The sequence below is a fragment of the Oncorhynchus kisutch genome, unplaced genomic scaffold (genome assembly GCF_002021735.2).
Source record: "Oncorhynchus kisutch isolate 150728-3 unplaced genomic scaffold, Okis_V2 scaffold804, whole genome shotgun sequence".
Taxonomy (NCBI): domain Eukaryota; kingdom Metazoa; phylum Chordata; class Actinopteri; order Salmoniformes; family Salmonidae; genus Oncorhynchus; species Oncorhynchus kisutch.
The window spans coordinates 135,053-152,681 of NW_022262749.1; the positions used below are offsets into that span (position 1 = coordinate 135,053).

General features: G+C 51.6%; 1 protein-coding gene across 1 annotated transcript in view; it reads right to left on the reverse strand.

The window, feature by feature from the left end:
- Nucleotides 1-17,085, reverse strand: part of LOC109884278 (protein sidekick-2) — a gene marked incomplete at its 5' end in the record, with an annotated part of 55,358 nt that extends 38,273 nt beyond the window's left edge. The window contains 11 exons of the mRNA XM_031816479.1: nucleotides 1,508-1,623; nucleotides 1,794-1,895; nucleotides 3,440-3,496; nucleotides 3,880-4,015; nucleotides 4,183-4,253; nucleotides 5,580-5,683; nucleotides 6,870-7,071; nucleotides 14,907-15,101; nucleotides 15,798-15,896; nucleotides 16,584-16,773; nucleotides 16,970-17,085. Of these exons, the coding sequence (XP_031672339.1) occupies nucleotides 1,508-1,623; nucleotides 1,794-1,895; nucleotides 3,440-3,496; nucleotides 3,880-4,015; nucleotides 4,183-4,253; nucleotides 5,580-5,683; nucleotides 6,870-7,071; nucleotides 14,907-15,101; nucleotides 15,798-15,896; nucleotides 16,584-16,773; nucleotides 16,970-17,085 (1,388 nt within the window). The remainder of the gene's footprint in view (nucleotides 1-1,507; nucleotides 1,624-1,793; nucleotides 1,896-3,439; nucleotides 3,497-3,879; nucleotides 4,016-4,182; nucleotides 4,254-5,579; nucleotides 5,684-6,869; nucleotides 7,072-14,906; nucleotides 15,102-15,797; nucleotides 15,897-16,583; nucleotides 16,774-16,969) is intronic.
- Between the last annotated feature and the right edge of the window lie 544 nt (nucleotides 17,086-17,629).

A 17,629-nucleotide genomic window follows, 5' to 3' on the forward strand; every position in this document is an offset into this window, starting at 1 on the left:
TTAGCATGTTGCCTGATGTGTGTGTGTGTGTGTGTGTGTGTGTGTGTGTGTGTGTGTGTGTGTGTACTACAGACCCACATGTTCTACAGTATACTATACTACAGTATGGTATACTACAGACCCACATGTTCTACAGTATGCTATACTACAGTATGGTATACTACAGACCCACATGTTCTACAGTATGCTATACTACAGTATGGTATACTACAGACCCACATGTTCTACAGTATGCTATACTACAGTATGGTATACTACAGACCCACATGTTCTACAGTATGCTATACTACAGTATGGTATACTACAGACCCACATGTTCTACAGTATGCTATACTACAGTATGGTATACTATAGACCCACATGTTCTACAGTATGCTATACTACAGTATGGTATACTACAGACCCACATGTTCTACAGTATGCTATACTACAGTATGTTATACTTCAGTTTGGTATACTACAGTAAGGTATACTACAGACCCACATGTTCTACAGTATGCTATACTACAGTATGGTATACTACAGACCCACATGTTCTACAGTATGCTATACTACAGTATGGTATACTATAGACCCACATGTTCTACAGTATGCTATACTACAGTATGGTATACTACAGACCCACATGTTCTACAGTATGCTCTACTACAGTATGGTATACTACAGACTCACATGTACTACAGTATGCTATACTACAGTATGGTATACTACAGACCCACATGTTCTACAGTATGCTATACTACAGTATGGTATACTACAGACCCACATGTTCTACAGTATGCTATACTACAGTATGGCATACTACAGACCCACATGTTCTACAGTATGCTATACTACAGTATGGTATACTACAGACCCACATGTTCTACAGTATGCTATACTACAGTAAGGTATACTACAGACCCACATGTTCTACAGTATGCTATACTACAGTATGGTATACTATGGTATGGTATACTACAGACCCACATGTTCTACAGTATGGTATACTACGGTACAGTATACCACAGACCCACATGTTCTACAGTATGGTATACTACAGTTTGGTATACTACAGTATGGTATACTACAGACCCACATGTCCCACAGTATGCTATACTACAGTTTGGTATACTACAGTAAGGTATACTACAGACCCACATGTTCTACAGCATGCTATACTACAGTATGGTATACTACAGTATGGTATACTACAGTATGTTATACTTCAGTTTGGTATACTACAGTATGGTATACTACAGTATGGTATACTACAGTATGTTATACTTCAGTTTGGTATACTACAGTACGGTATACTACAGACCCACATGCTCTACAGTATGCTATACTACAGTATGCTATACTACAGTATACTACAGACCCACATGCTCTACAGTGTGGTATACTACAGACCCACATGAACTACAGTATGCTATACTACAGTATGGTATACTACAGTATGCTATACTACAGACCCACATGTTAGAAGTGGTTCAGGTTAAGTGATTGCCCAGATTGTGATCCTCACCTTGTACCCCTGTATGTCTCCATTCTGAGAGTCAAGAGGAGGCGGGCTCCATGTGACATCCAGCTGGGTGGCTGTTGATGATTGGATGGTCACAGATTGGGGCGGGGCTGTTGGAACTGGAGTGGAGTGGAGGGGTAAACATTCAATAGTGATAGTGATATTGGTCAGACCAGGTCCAATTCATATGTCAAATACCTTTAAATAGGTAAGCTGTGCTTGGGTTCGTTTTCCCAGAACAGTGGAACCACTAAGGACAATAAAGTTGATCTCATCATCGCTTCTTTACCTGCCTCTCCTACAAACACTTCCTGTGGCGTGCTGGTAGGCCCCTCTCCCACGGCGTTGTACACACTTAGGCGGATCTCATAACGCTTGTGTTTACTCAAGTCTGTGGGGGGAGAAACACAGAAAGAGTTATTCGGCCTGGGAGGACCATCCAACAGCAGTGGCACAGCTCATACAACTATATGAGCTGAAGGAAAAGCAGAGAGGTAACGTGAAGAGGTCAAAGGTCAGGACACAACCTGATGAGGAAGAGGTAAAACAACACCATGACAGGATGGTTCAATATTAAGACAGATGAGGAAGAGCAGAGATGTGGGATGTTGGCAAGGCAGACAGAGAGAGAGAGACAGAGGAGGCTGCTGAGGGGAGGACGGCTGATTGTCAGGCAGACAGAGAGAGAGAGACAGAGGAGGCTGCTGAGGGGAGGATGGCTGATTGTCAGGCAGACAGAGAGAGAGAGACAGAGGAGGCTGCTGAGGGGAGGACGGCTGATTGTCAGGCAGACAGAGAGAGAGAGACAGAGGAGGCTGCTGAGGGGAGGATGGCTGATTGTCAGGCAGACAGAGAGAGAGAGACAGAGGAGGCTGCTGAGGGGAGGATGGCTGATTGTCAGGCAGACATAGAGAGAGAGACAGAGGAGGCTGCTGAGGGGAGGACGGCTGATTGTCAGGCAGACAGAGAGAGAGAGACAGAGGAGGCTGCTGAGGGGAGGATGGCTGATTGTCAGGCAGACAGAGAGAGAGAGACAGAGGAGGCTGCTGAGGGGAGGATGGCTGATTGTCAGGCAGACAGAGAGAGAGAGACAGAGGAGGCTGCTGAGGGGAGGATGGCTAATTGTCAGGCAGACAGAGAGAGAGAGACAGAGGAGGCTGCTGAGGGGAGGATGGCTGATTGTCAGGCAGACAGAGAGAGAGACAGAGGAGGCTGCTGAGGGGAGGATGGCTGATTGTCAGGCAGACAGAGAGAGAGAGAGACAGAGGAGGCTGCTGAGGGGAGGACGGCTGATTGTCAGGCAGACAGAGAGAGAGAGACAGAGGAGGCTGCTGAGGGGAGGATGGCTGATTGTCAGGCAGACAGAGAGAGAGAGACAGAGGAGGCTGCTGAGGGGAGGATGGCTGATTGTCAGGCAGACAGAGAGAGAGAGACAGAGGAGGCTGCTGAGGGGAGGATGGCTGATTGTCAGGCAGACAGAGAGAGAGAGACAGAGGAGGCTGCTGAGGGGAGGATGGCTGATTGTCAGGCAGACAGAGAGAGAGAGACAGAGGAGGCTGCTGAGGTGAGGACGGCTGATTGTCAGGCAGACAGAGAGAGAGAGACAGAGGAGGCTGCTGAGGGGAGGACGGCTGATTGTCAGGCAGACAGAGAGAGAGAGACAGAGGAGGCTGCTGAGGGGAGGATGGCTGATTGTCAGGCAGACAGAGAGAGAGAGACAGAGGAGGCTGCTGAGGGGAGGATGGCTGATTGTCAGGCAGACAGAGAGAGAGAGACAGAGGAGGCTGCTGAGGGGAGGACGGCTCATCATAAGGGCCAGAACGGAGCGAATGGAAACATGTGTCTGATGTACTTGATACCATTCCACTAATTCTGCTCCAGTCATTACCACGAGCCCCTCCTCCCCACCAGCCTCCTGTGATACAGTGGACTTACTATCAAGCTCGTACTGGGTGAGCGAGGACTCGCTCAGGTTCCTCACACTGTAGGGGGCTAGAGGGTGACGGACCAGGGTGGGAGGAGGGGTGAGGGAGGAGGGAGGACAGAACACAGGGAGTCAGGGCAGCCACCATAAAGAGGCAGAGAGAGGGGGAGGAGAGAGAGGGGGAGGAGAGAGAGGGGGGAGGAGAGAGAGAGAGGGGGGGAGGAGAGAGAGAGGTAGGAGAGAGAGGCGGAGGAGAGGGGGAGGAGAGGGAGGAGAGAGAGAGGGGGGAGGAGAGAGCGGGAGTAGAGAGAGAGAGAGAGGGAGGAGAAAGAGGGAGCAGACTGATGTTATGTCTTCATGGTAACGTGTGAACAGAGTAGACCCACAGTCACCCAAAGGCTGAGCTGAGGAAAAGTTTAAGGAAACAAACAGAGGTCAGAGGTCAACTCACCGGTGAGCTCGGCCCAGTTGGAGGCGGGGCTGTTGATGGTTCGTATGGTGAAGCTACGGAGGCGGTCGTATTGTAACTCCCGGTATCGTACCCTGAACCCCAGCAGGACCCCGTTTATCTGCTTCTCAGCAGGCGGCTGGAAGGGGGATCCATCACATTTATTTATAAAGACCTTTTAATATCCACGGTCCTACATCAACAAAGTGTTTTACAGTAAACCCAGCCTAGACCACCAGACTTAAAAACAACACAAGGAAACTATCTAGAAGAGAGAAAACTGCACTTTACAAATGTACCGCTTACCTCCCATCGGACCAGCACCGACGTGGTGGTGTGGGGTGTAACAGAGAGGATTGTGGGAGCTTTGTCTGGGGCTGTGTGGAGACAGATATAGGGGTATCGTTGAACTGGTGGACTGTATAAATATACACACACACACACACACACAGTAGGGCTATTGTGTCAACAAGCACAAGCAGTGTGATTCTCTGACGCTCAGTATGAGAAAGAGAGAGAGACATCAATGAGAGACAGCAATCAGAGAGACAGAAATGGAGGACTGTCTGTCTCCCAGTACAGTGGAGTGACTAGACACAGGTCTCATGAGGATAACCCATCAAAAACAGAATTGAATCAACATGAACCTGGGTTCAAATAGTTGGCAGTTTGGCTCAATGAAACCAACGGAATAGTTCCTCATTTGAAAAACTATCTGGCACTACAAGCAGACTTAAACAAACTCTCAAAACCCTGTCCATCTGGCACTACAGGCAGACTTAAACTCTCAAAACTCTGTCCATCTGGCACTACAGGCAGACTTAAGCAAACTCTCAAAACCCTGTCCATCTGGCACTACAGGCAGACTTAAGCAAACTCTCAAAACCCTGTCCATCTGGCACTACAGGCAGACTTAAACAAACTCTCAAAACCCTGTCCATCTGGCACCACAGGCAGACTTAAGCAAACTCTCAAAACCCTGTCCATCTGGCACTACAGGCAGACTTAAGCAAACTCTCAAAACCCTGTCCATCTGGCACTACAAGCAGACTTAAACAAACTCTCAAAACCCTGTCCATCTGGCACTACAGGCAGACTTAAGCAAACTCTCAAAACCCTGTCCATCTGGCACTACAAGCAGACTTAAACAAACTCTCAAAACCCTGTCCATCTGGCACTACAGGCAGACTTAAACAAACTCTCAAAACCCTGTCCATCTGGCACTACAGGCAGACTTAAACAAACTCTCAAAACCCTGTCCATCTGGCACCACAGGCAGACTTAAGCAAACTCTCAAAACCCTGTCCATCTGGCACTACAGGCAGACTTAAGCAAACTCTCAAAACCCTGTCCATCTGGCACTACAAGCAGACTTAAACAAACTCTCAAAACCCTGTCCATCTGGCACTACAGGCAGACTTAAGCAAACTCTCAAAACCCTGTCCATCTGGCACTACAAGCAGACTTAAACAAACTCTCAAAACCCTGAACATCTGGCACTACAAGCAGACTTAAACAAACTCTCAAAACCCTGAACATCTGGCACTACAAGCAGACTTAAACAAACTCTCAAAACCCTGTCCATCTGGCACTACAGGCAGACTTAAACAAACAAAAAATATTTACAAGATTTGAAAAAGGTTTGGGAAAGCGAGTTTGCAGGGCTACGGAGTCAGTCAGTCTCATTTCCATGATGTCCTTACCGTCCTGCAGTGTGGTGACAGCCTCACTCTCCTGGCTGTACTCACTGTCCCCGATGTCGTTGGTGGCTTTCACTCTGAACTGGTAGGAGGTGAACGGCTTGAGGCTGGCAGGAGAGAATGTCCCCTATCAGTTCACTTGTCTTCAACCTAGAGTTATCCTAGACATACTAGATAGTGTGGTAACACTGTGTTTAAAGGCTGCCTACACAAACACATTCATAACCCTACATAATACATTCATAACCCCACATAACACATTCATAACCCTACATAACACATTCATAACCCCACATAACACATTCATAACTCTACATAAACACATTCATAACCCTACATAAACACATTCATAACCCTACATAACACATTCATAACCCTACATAACACATTCATAACCCTACATAACACATTCATAACCCTACATAACACATTCATAACCCTACATAACACATTCATAACCCTACATAACACATTCATAACCCCACATAACACATTCATAACCCCACATAACACATTCGTAACCTCACATAACACATTCATAACCCTACATAACACATTCATAATGCTACATAACACATTCATAACCCTACATAACACATTCATAATGCTACATAACACATTCATAACCCTACATAACACATTCATAACCCTACATAACACATTCATAACCCTACATAACACATTCATAACCCTACATAACACATTCATAACCCTACATAACACATTCATAACCCTACATAACACATTCATAACCCTACATAACACATTCATAACCCTACATAACACATTCATAACCCTACATAACACATTCATAACCCTACATAACACATTCATAACCCCACATAACACATTCATAACCCCACATAACACATTCGTAACCTCACATAACACATTCATAACCCTACATAACACATTCATAATGCTACATAACACATTCATAACCCTACATAACACATTCATAATGCTACATAACACATTCATAACCCTACATAACACATTCATAACCCTACATAACACATTCATAACCCTACATAAACACATTCATAACCCTACATAAACACATTCATAACCCTACATAACACATTCATAACCCTACATAACACATTCATAACCCTACATAAACACATTCATAACCCTACATAACACATTCATAACCCCACATAACACATTCATAACCTCACATAAACACAGTCCTTTAAATGTGAATAAGGTCTCTCTGCCCTCTGACCTGCACTAGACAGGGTACTAGGTATTGTGCTTTGTGTAGGGTACTAGGTAGGGTGTGTACTGTACCTGTCCACTATGTAGGAGCTGGCCTCGTGGTTGACCGATGCAGAGTGGACAGTCCAGTTACTGTCTGGTAGCTCTCTGTACTGCACCGTGTAGTATCGGACAGGTGACAGGCCGTCGCTACCTGGTTCCCATGACAACATCACGCTGCGTGCCTGCACGTCCTCCTGGGGCACTGTGGGACGGCTGGCTGGCTGAGGCCGCGCTGAGGGGGCGGGGCAAACACACACTGTCAATCACCGTTCCCATACATAACCTCAATGACGGTAATAAATCAGTAAATCAGTAAATCAATGAATTAATAAATAGATGCAAATAAATACAAATATAAATAAATAAACACATGAAAACACAAATAATATGTCAAATAATAAATAAAATAAGTAAATAATTGAAGGCTACATTATGTTTGCACTATTTCCTCCCCAGTCGGGTCAGTACCTACCTCTCTTCTCTGTCGTGACCTTCAGGGCCTCTGCAGCTTCCTCCCCAGCACTATTTCCTCCCCAGTTGGGTCAGTACCTACCTCTCTTCTCTGTCCTGACCACCAGGGCCTCTACTGTCTCCCCCCCAGCACTATTTCCTCCCCAGTCGGGTCAGTACCTACCTCTCTTCTCTGTCGTGACCACCAGGGCCTCTACAGCCTCCCCCCCAGCCCTATTTCCTCCCCAGTCGGGTCAGTACCTACCTCTCTTCTCTGTCGTGACCACCAGGGCCTCTACAGCCTCCCCCCCAGCACTATTTCCTCCCCAGTCGGGTCAGTACCTACCTCTCTTCTCTGTCGTGACCACCAGGGCCTCTACAGCCTCCCCCCCAGCACTATTTCCTCCCCAGTCGGGTCAGTACCTACCTCTCTTCTCTGTCGTGACCACCAGGGCCTCTACAGCCTCCCCCCCAGCACTATTTCCTCCCCAGTCGGGTCAGTACCTACCTCTCTTCTCTGTCGTGACCACCAGGGCCTCTACAGCCTCCTCCCCAGCACTATTTCCTCCCCAGTCGGGTCAGTACCTACCTCTCTTCTCTGTCGTGACCACCAGGGCCTCTACAGCCTCCCCCCCAGCACTATTTCCTCCCCAGTCGGGTCAGTACCTACCTCTCTTCTCTGTCGTGACCACCAGGGCCTCTACAGCCTCCTCCCCAGCACTATTTCCTCCCCAGTCGGGTCAGTACCTACCTCTCTTCTCTGTCGTGACCACCAGGGCCTCTACAGCCTCCCCCCCAGCACTATTTCCTCCCCAGTCGGGTCAGTACCTACCTCTCTTCTCTGTCGTGACCACCAGGGCCTCTACTGTCTCCCCCCCAGCACTATTTCCTCCCCAGTCGGGTCAGTACCTACCTCTCTTCTCTGTCCTGACCACCAGGGCCTCTACTGTCTCCCCCCCAGCACTATTTCCTCCCCAGTCGGGTCAGTACCTACCTCTCTTCTCTGTCGTGACCACCAGGGCCTCTACAGCCTCCCCCCCAGCCCTATTTCCTCCCCAGTCGGGTCAGTACCTACCTCTCTTCTCTGTCGTGACCACCAGGGCCTCTACAGCCTCCCCCCCAGCACTATTTCCTCCCCAGTCGGGTCAGTACCTACCTTTCTTCTCTGTCGTGACCACCAGGGCCTCTACAGCCTCCCCCCCAGCACTATTTCCTCCCCAGTCGGGTCAGTACCTACCTCTCTTCTCTGTCGTGACCACCAGGGCCTCTACAGCCTCCCCCCCAGCACTATTTCCTCCCCAGTCGGGTCAGTACCTACCTCTCTTCTCTGTCGTGACCACCAGGGCCTCTACAGCCTCCTCCCCAGCACTATTTCCTCCCCAGTCGGGTCAGTACCTACCTCTCTTCTCTGTCGTGACCACCAGGGCCTCTACAGCCTCCCCCCCAGCACTATTTCCTCCCCAGTCGGGTCAGTACCTACCTCTCTTCTCTGTCGTGACCACCAGGGCCTCTACAGCCTCCTCCCCAGCACTATTTCCTCCCCAGTCGGGTCAGTACCTACCTCTCTTCTCTGTCGTGACCACCAGGGCCTCTACAGCCTCCCCCCCCAGCACTATTTCCTCCCCAGTCGGGTCAGTACCTACCTCTCTTCTCTGTCGTGACCACCAGGGCCTCTACTGTCTCCCCCCCAGCACTATTTCCTCCCCAGTCGGGTCAGTACCTACCTCTCTTCTCTGTCGTGACCACCAGGGCCTCTACTGTCTCCCCCCCAGCACTATTTCCTCCCCAGTCGGGTCAGTACCTACCTCTCTTCTCTGTCGTGACCACCAGGGCCTCTACAGCCTCCCCCCCAGCACTATTTCCTCCCCAGTTGGGTCAGTACCTACCTCTCTTCTCTGTCGTGACCACCAGGGCCTCTACTGTCTCCCCCCCAGCACTATTTCCTCCCCAGTCGGGTCAGTACCTACCTCTCTTCTCTGTCGTGACCACCAGGGCCTCTACTGTCTCCCCCCCAGCACTATTTCCTCCCCAGTCGGGTCAGTACCTACCTCTCTTCTCTGTCGTGACCACCAGGGCCTCTACTGTCTCCCCCCCAGCACTATTTCCTCCCCAGTCGGGTCAGTACCTACCTCTCTTCTCTGTCGTGACCACCAGGGCCTCTACAGTCTCCCCCCCAGCACTATTTCCTCCCCAGTCGGGTCAGTACCTACCTCTCTTCTCTGTCGTGACCACCAGGGCCTCTACAGCCTCCCCCCCAGCACTATTTCCTCCCCAGTCGGGTCAGTACCTACCTCTCTTCTCTGTCGTGACCACCAGGGCCTCTGCAGCTTCTCCCCAGCCCTATTTCCTCCCCAGTTGGGTCAGTACCTACCTCTCTTCTCTGTCGTGACCACCAGGGCCTCTGCAGCTTCTCCCCAGCCCTATTTCCTCCCCAGTCGGGTCAGTACCCTACCTCTCTTCTCTGTCGTGACCACCAGGGCCTCTACTGTCTCCCCCCCATCACTATTTCCTCCCCAGTCGGGTCAGTACCTACCTCTCTTCTCTGTCGTGACCACCAGGGCCTCTGCAGCTTCTCCCCAGCCCTATTTCCTCCCCAGTCGGGTCAGTACCTACCTCTCTTCTCTGTAGTGACCTTCAGGGCCTCTACAGCCTCCCCCCCCAGCACTATTTCCTCCCCAGTCGGGTCAGTACCTACCTCTCTTCTCTGTCGTGACCACCAGGGCCTCTACAGCCTCCCCCCCAGCACTATTTCCTCCCCAGTTGTGTCAGTACCTACCTCTCTTCTCTGTCGTGACCACCAGGGCCTCTACAGTCTCCCCCCCCAGCACTATTTCCTCCCCAGTCGGGTCAGTACCTACCTCTCTTCTCTGTCGTGACCACCAGGGCCTCTGCAGCTTCTCCCCAGCCCTATTTCCTCCCCAGTAGGGTCAGTACCTACCTCTCTTCTCTGTAGTGACCTTCAGGGCCTCTACAGCCTCCCCCCCAGCACTATTTCCTCCCCAGTCGGGTCAGTACCTACCTCTCTTCTCTGTCGTGAGCACCAGGGCCTCTACAGCCTCCCCCCCAGCACTATTTCCTCCCCAGTTGTGTCAGTACCTACCTCTCTTCTCTGTCGTGACCACCAGGGCCTCTACAGTCTCCCCCCCAGCACTATTTCCTCCCCAGTCGGGTCAGTACCTACCTCTCTTCTCTGTCGTGACCACCAGGGCCTCTACAGTCTCCCCCCCAGCACTATTTCCTCCCCAGTCGGGTCAGTACCTACCTCTCTTCTCTGTCGTGACGTTCAGGGCCTCTACAGCCTCCCCCCCAGCACTATTTCCTCCCCAGTCGGGTCAGTACCTACCTCTCTTCTCTGTCGTGACCACCAGGGCCTCTGCAGCTTCTCCCCAGCCCTATTTCTTCCCCAGTCGGGTCAGTACCTACCTCTCTTCTCTGTCGTGACCTTCAGGGCCTCTACAGCCTCCCGCCCAGCCCTATTTCCTCCCCAGTCGGGTCAGTACCTACCTCTCTTCTCTGTCGTGACCTTCAGGGCCTCTACAGCCTCCCCCCCAGCCCTATTTCCTCCCCAGTCGGGTCAGTACCTACCTCTCTTCTCTGTCGTGACCACCAGGGCCTCTACAGCCTCCCCCCCAGCACTATTTCCTCCCCAGTTGGGTCAGTACCTACCTCTCTTCTCTGTCGTGACCTTCGGGGCCTCTACAGTCTCCCCCCCAGCACTATTTCCTCCCCAGTTGGGTCAGTACCTACCTCTCTTCTCTGTCGTGACCACCTGGCCTCTACAGCCTCCCCCCCAGCACTATTTCCTCCCCAGTTGGGTCAGTACCTACCTCTCTTCTCTGTCGTGACCTTCGGGGCCTCTACAGTCTCCCCCCCATCACTATTTCCTCCCCAGTCGGGTCAGTACCTACCTCTCTTCTCTGTCGTGACCACCTGGCCTCTGCAGCTTCTCCCCAGCCCTATTTCCTCCCCAGTCGGGTCAGTACCTACCTCTCTTCTCTGTAGTGACCTTCAGGTCCTCTACAGCCTCCCCCCAGGCACTATTTCCACCCCAGTCGGGTCAGTACCTACCTCTCTTCTCTGTCGTGACCACCAGGGCCTCTACAGCCTCCCCCCCAGCACTATTTCCTCCCCAGCTGGGTCAGTACCTACCTCTCTTCTCTGTCGTGACCACCAGGGCCTCTACAGCCTCCCTCCCAGCACTATTTCCTCCCCAGTTGTGTCAGTACCTACCTCTCTTCTCTGTCGTGACCACCAGGGCCTCTACAGTCTCCCCCCAGCACTATTTCCTCCCCAGTCGGGTCAGTACCTACCTCTCTTCTCTGTCGTGACCACCAGGGCCTCTACAGTCTCCCCCCCAGCACTATTTCCTCCCCAGTCGGGTCAGTACCTACCTCTCTTCTCTGTCGTGACGTTCAGGGCCTCTACAGCCTCCCCCCCAGCACTATTTCCTCCCCAGTCGGGTCAGTACCTACCTCTCTTCTCTGTCGTGACCACCAGGGCCTCTGCAGCTTCTCCCCAGCCCTATTTCCTCCCCAGTCGGGTCAGTACCTACCTCTCTTCTCTGTCGTGACCTTCAGGGCCTCTACAGCCTCCCGCCCAGCCCTATTTCCTCCCCAGTCGGGTCAGTACCTACCTCTCTTCTCTGTCGTGACCTTCGGGGCCTCTACAGTCTCCCCCCAGCACTATTTCCTCCCCAGTTGGGTCAGTACCTACCTCTCTTCTCTGTCGTGACCACCTGGCCTCTACAGCCTCCCCCCCAGCACTATTTCCTCCCCAGTTGGGTCAGTACCTACCTCTCTTCTCTGTCGTGACCTTCGGGGCCTCTACAGTCTCCCCCCCATCACTATTTCCTCCCCAGTCGGGTCAGTACCTACCTCTCTTCTCTGTAGTGACCTTCAGGGCCTCTACAGCCTCCCCCCAGGCACTATTTCCACCCCAGTCGGGTCAGTACCTACCTCTCTTCTCTGTCGTGACCACCAGGGCCTCTACAGCCTCCCCCCCAGCACTATTTCCTCCCCAGCTGGGTCAGTACCTACCTCTCTTCTCTGTCGTGACCACCAGGGCCTCTACAGCCTCCCTCCCAGCACTATTTCCTCCCCAGTTGTGTCAGTACCTACCTCTCTTCTCTGTCGTGACCACCAGGGCCTCTACAGTCTCCCCCCCAGCACTATTTCCTCCCCAGTCGGGTCAGTACCTACCTCTCTTCTCTGTCGTGACCACCAGGGCCTCTACAGTCTCCCCCCAGCACTATTTCCTCCCCAGTCGGGTCAGTACCTACCTCTCTTCTCTGTCGTGACGTTCAGGGCCTCTACAGCCTCCCCCCCAGCACTATTTCCTCCCCAGTCGGGTCAGTACCTACCTCTCTTCTCTGTCGTGACCACCAGGGCCTCTGCAGCTTCTCCCCAGCCCTATTTCCTCCCCAGTCGGGTCAGTACCTACCTCTCTTCTCTGTCGTGACCTTCAGGGCCTCTACAGCCTCCCGCCCAGCCCTATTTCCTCCCAGTCGGGTCAGTACCTACCTCTCTTCTCTGTCGTGACCTTCAGGGCCTCTACAGCCTCCCCCCCAGCCCTATTTCCTCCCCAGTCGGGTCAGTACCTACCTCTCTTCTCTGTCGTGACCACCAGGGCCTCTACAGTCTCCCCCCCAGCACTATTTCCTCCCCAGTTGGGTCAGTACCTACCTCTCTTCTCTGTCGTGACCTTCGGGGCCTCTACAGTCTCCCCCCCAGCACTATTTCCTCCCCAGTTGGGTCAGTACCTACCTCTCTTCTCTGTCGTGACCACCAGGGCCTCTACAGTCTCCCCCCCATCACTATTTCCTCCCCAGTCGGGTCAGTACCTACCTCTCTTCTCTGTCGTGACCACCTGGCCTCTGCAGCTTCTCCCCAGCCCTATTTCCTCCCCAGTCGGGTCAGTACCTACCTCTCTTCTCTGTAGTGACCTTCAGGGCCTCTACAGCCTCCCCCCAGGCACTATTTCCACCCCAGTCGGGTCAGTACCTACCTCTCTTCTCTGTCGTGACCACCAGGGCCTCTACAGCCTCCCCCCCAGCACTATTTCCTCCCCAGCTGGGTCAGTACCTACCTCTCTTCTCTGTCGTGACCACCAGGGCCTCTACAGCCTCCCCCCCAGCACTATTTCCTCCCCAGTTGGGTCAGTACCTACCTCTCTTCTCTGTCGTGACCACCAGGGCCTCTACAGTCTCACCCCCAGCACTATTTCCTCCCCAGTCGGGGTCAGTACCCTACCTCTCTTCTCTGTCGTGACCACCAGTGCCTCTACAGCCTCCCCCCCAGCACTATTTCCTCCCCAGTCGGGTCAGTACCTACCTCTCTTCTCTGTCGTGACGTTCAGGGCCTCTACAGGCTCCCCCCAGCACTATTTCCTCCCCAGTCGGGTCAGTACCTACCTCTCTTCTCTGTCGTGACCACCAGGGCCTCTGCAGCTTCTCCCCAGCCCTATTTCATCCCCAGTCGGGTCAGTACCTACCTCTCTTCTCTGTCGTGACCACCAGGGCCTCTACAGCCTCCCCCCCAGCACTATTTCCTCCCCAGTCGGGTCAGTACCTACCTCTCTTCTCTGTCGTGACCTTCAGGGCCTCTACAGCCTCCCCCCCAGACCTATTTCCTCCCCAGTTGGGTCAGTACCTACCTCTCTTCTCTGTCGTGACCACCAGGGCCTCTACAGCCTCCCCCCCAGCACTATTTCCTCCCCAGTTGGGTCAGTACCTACCTCTCTTCTCTGTCGTGACCACCAGGGCCTCTGCAGCTTCTCCCCAGCCCTATTTCCTCCCCAGTCGGGTCAGTACCTACCTCTCTTCTCTGTCGTGACCACCAGGGCCTCTACAGCCTCCCCCCCAGCACTATTTCCTCCCCAGTCGGGTCAGTACCTACCTCTCTTCTCTGTCGTGACCACCAGGGCCTCTACAGCCTCCCCCCCAGCACTATTTCCTCCCCAGTCGGGTCAGTACCTACCTCTCTTCTCTGTCGTGACCACCAGGGCCTCTACAGCTTCTCCCCAGCACTATTTCCTCCCCAGTCGGGTCAGTACCTACCTCTCTTCTCTGTCGTGACCACCAGGGCCTCTACAGCCTCCCCCCCAGCACTATTTCCTCCCCAGTCGGGTCAGTACCTACCTCTCTTCTCTGTCGTGACCACCAGGGCCTCTGCAGATTCTCCCCAGCACTATTTCCTCCCCAGATGGGTCAGTACCTACCTCTCTTCTCTGTAGTGACCACCAGGGCCTCTACAGTCTCCCCCCCAGCACTATTTCCTCCCCAGTTGGGTCAGTACCTACCTCTCTTCACTGTCGTGACCACCAGGGCCTCTACAGTCTCCCCCCCAGCACTATTTCCTCCCCAGGTGGGTCAGTACCTACCTCTCTTCTCTGTCGTGACCTTCAGGGCCTCTGCAGCTTCTCCCCAGCACTATATCCTCCCCAGTCGGGTCAGTACCTACCTCTCTTCTCTGTCGTGACCACCAGGGCCTCTACAGCCTCCCCCCCAGCACTATTTCCTCCCAGTCGGGTCAGTACCTACCTCTCTTCTCTGTCGTGACCACCAGGGCCTCTACAGCCTCCCCCCCAGCACTATTCCTCCCCAGTCGGGTCAGTACCTACCTCTCTTCTCTGTCGTGACCACCAGGGCCTCTGCAGCTTCTCCCCAGCCCTTGCGCGTCTGAGCGGTGAGGCGGAACACATAGACGGACTCTGGTTTCAGTCCAGATGCTGTATACTGTCGGGCACTGGGGCTCAGCACGTCCACAGTGGCAGCGTTGCTATTGGAGGTGTTCCGTCTGTGTGTGATCTGATAGGCTAGAGAGAGGAACAGGACGATTCAGTACGGGAAACGATCTGTTGACGTCCTAAAATGTTGAAATGTTGTCAATAAAGAACATGGACATAGATCTCAAAGTGTCTTAGAGGAACCAGAGACAATGTAATAAACAGAATGTGGATAATGTATTAGAGGAACCAGAGACAATGTAATAAACAGAATGTGGATAGTGTATTAGAGGAACCAGGGACAATGTAATAAACAGAATGTGGATAGTGTATTAGAGGAACCAGGGACAATGTAATAAACAGAATGTGGATAGTGTATTAGAGGAACCAGGGACAATGTAATAAACAGAATGTGGATAATGTCTTAGAGGAACCAGGGACAACGTAATAAACAGAATGTGGATAGTGTCTTGTCTTAGAGGAACCAGGGACAATGTAATAAACAGAATGTGGATAGTGTATTAGAGGAACCAGGGACAACGTAATAAACAGAATGTGGATAGTGTATTAGAGGAACCAGGGACAATGTAATAAACAGAATGTAGATAGTGTCTTAGAGGAACCAGGGACAATGTAATAAACAGAATGTGGATAATGTCTTGGTATGAGAGCTTGGATCCTGAGATATGGAGGCCCTGTGGTTTAGAAACAGCCGTTAGTTATACTACTCCCTGTTAGGATAATGGATGTATGGAGGGGAGGAGGGGTCTGTGGTAGTAGACGTACCCAGAATGATGCCGTTAGGCTGTGCAGGAGGCTGCCAGATGAGCCTGACTGAGCCGGTCCTCACCTCTGGGAACAGGATGCCCACTGGAGGACCGGGGACTGTGGAGACAGAGGGAGGAAAATGGGTCATGAGAACAGAACCAACACAACAGCACCGTGTCCACGGTTACCTTTATCAATACAATCCCAGAACAGAGGAGAACAGAACCAACACAACAGCACCGTGCCCACGGTTACCTTTATCAATACAATCCCAGAACAGAGGAGAACAGAACCAACACAACAGCACCGTGCCCACGGTTACCTTCATCAATACAATCCCAGAACAGAGGAGAACAGAACCAACACAACAGCACCGTGCCCACGGTTACCTTTATCAATACAATCCCAGAACAGAGGATAATAGAACCAACACAACAGCACCGTGTCCACGGTTACCTTTATCAATACAATCCCAGAACAGAGGATAATAGAACCAACACAACAGCACCGTGTCCACGGTTACCTTTATCAATACAATCCCAGAACAGAGGAGAACAGAACCAACACAACAGCACCGTGTCCACGGGGATCTAGTTGAGCTTACCTTTATCAATACAATCCCAGAACAGAGGAGAACAGAACCAATGGTTCTAGCAGAGGGTAGAACAGTCTTGACGTGGCCAGTAGCATCCTTTAGGGGGGGCCTTCATTGCTGTATCTATCTCAACAGGCTAACACAGTGTTGTGGCGGGCAGGACACCCGGGTTTTGAACCCAAGGTATTAGGTCAGTGAGTGATGCTCACCATCGTCCAGGGTCCTCTCCAGGATGGACGGCCTGCTGCTCCTGCCGTCTCCTATCCGTGTGAAGGCCAGGACCTGGATCTCATACAACACGTACTTCCCCAGACCACTCAACTGAACACTGTGGCTGGTGTTCCCCTCCACCTCCCAGTACTGAGGGACAGAGTCTGAACCCCTGTCCTTATACACCACCTGGGAGACCACGGGGACAACGGGTAATAGTGAGTGTGTTTGTTTAGGTTCCTGTGTGTGTGTGTGTGTGTGTTTGTTTAGGTTCCTGTGTGTGTGTGTGTGTGTGTGTGTGTGTGTGTGTGTGTGTGTGTGTGTGTGTGTGTGTGTGTGTGTGTGTGTGTGTGTGTGTATATTTGTGTGTGCGTGTGGCACTGACCTTGTATCCCAGGATGAGTCCGTTGCGGTCAGTCTGAGGGACCTCCCCCCAGCGGACCAGAATGCTGCTGGAAGTCGTGGCAAAGGCTGACACATTGGTGGGACCACAGGACGGCACTACACAGGGGTCAGAGGTTAGAATACAGCCTGTGTGTTCAGTATAAGTGTGTTAATGTGCGTGTAGTATGAGTGTGTTATCACTAGCCACTTTAAACAATGCTACTAATATAATGTTTACAAACCCTACATTATTTATCTCATAATGTATACATATATACTGTACTCTATATCATCTACTGCATCTTTATGTAATACATGTATCACTAGCCACTTTAACTATGCCACTTTGTTTACATACTCATCTCATATGTATATACTGTACTCGATACCATCTACTGTATCTTGCCTATGCCGCTCTGTACCATCACTCATTCATATATCTTTATGTACATATTCTTTATCCTCTTACACTTGTGTCTATAAGGTAGTAGTTTTGGAATTGTTAGCTAGATTACTTGTTGGTTATTACTTCATTGTCGGAACTAGAAGCACAAGCATTTCGCTACACTCGCATTAACATCTCCTAACCATGTGTATGTGACAAATTAATTTGATTTGATTTGATTTGCTTATATGTCTCCCCAGTCCTTACCAGACTCCC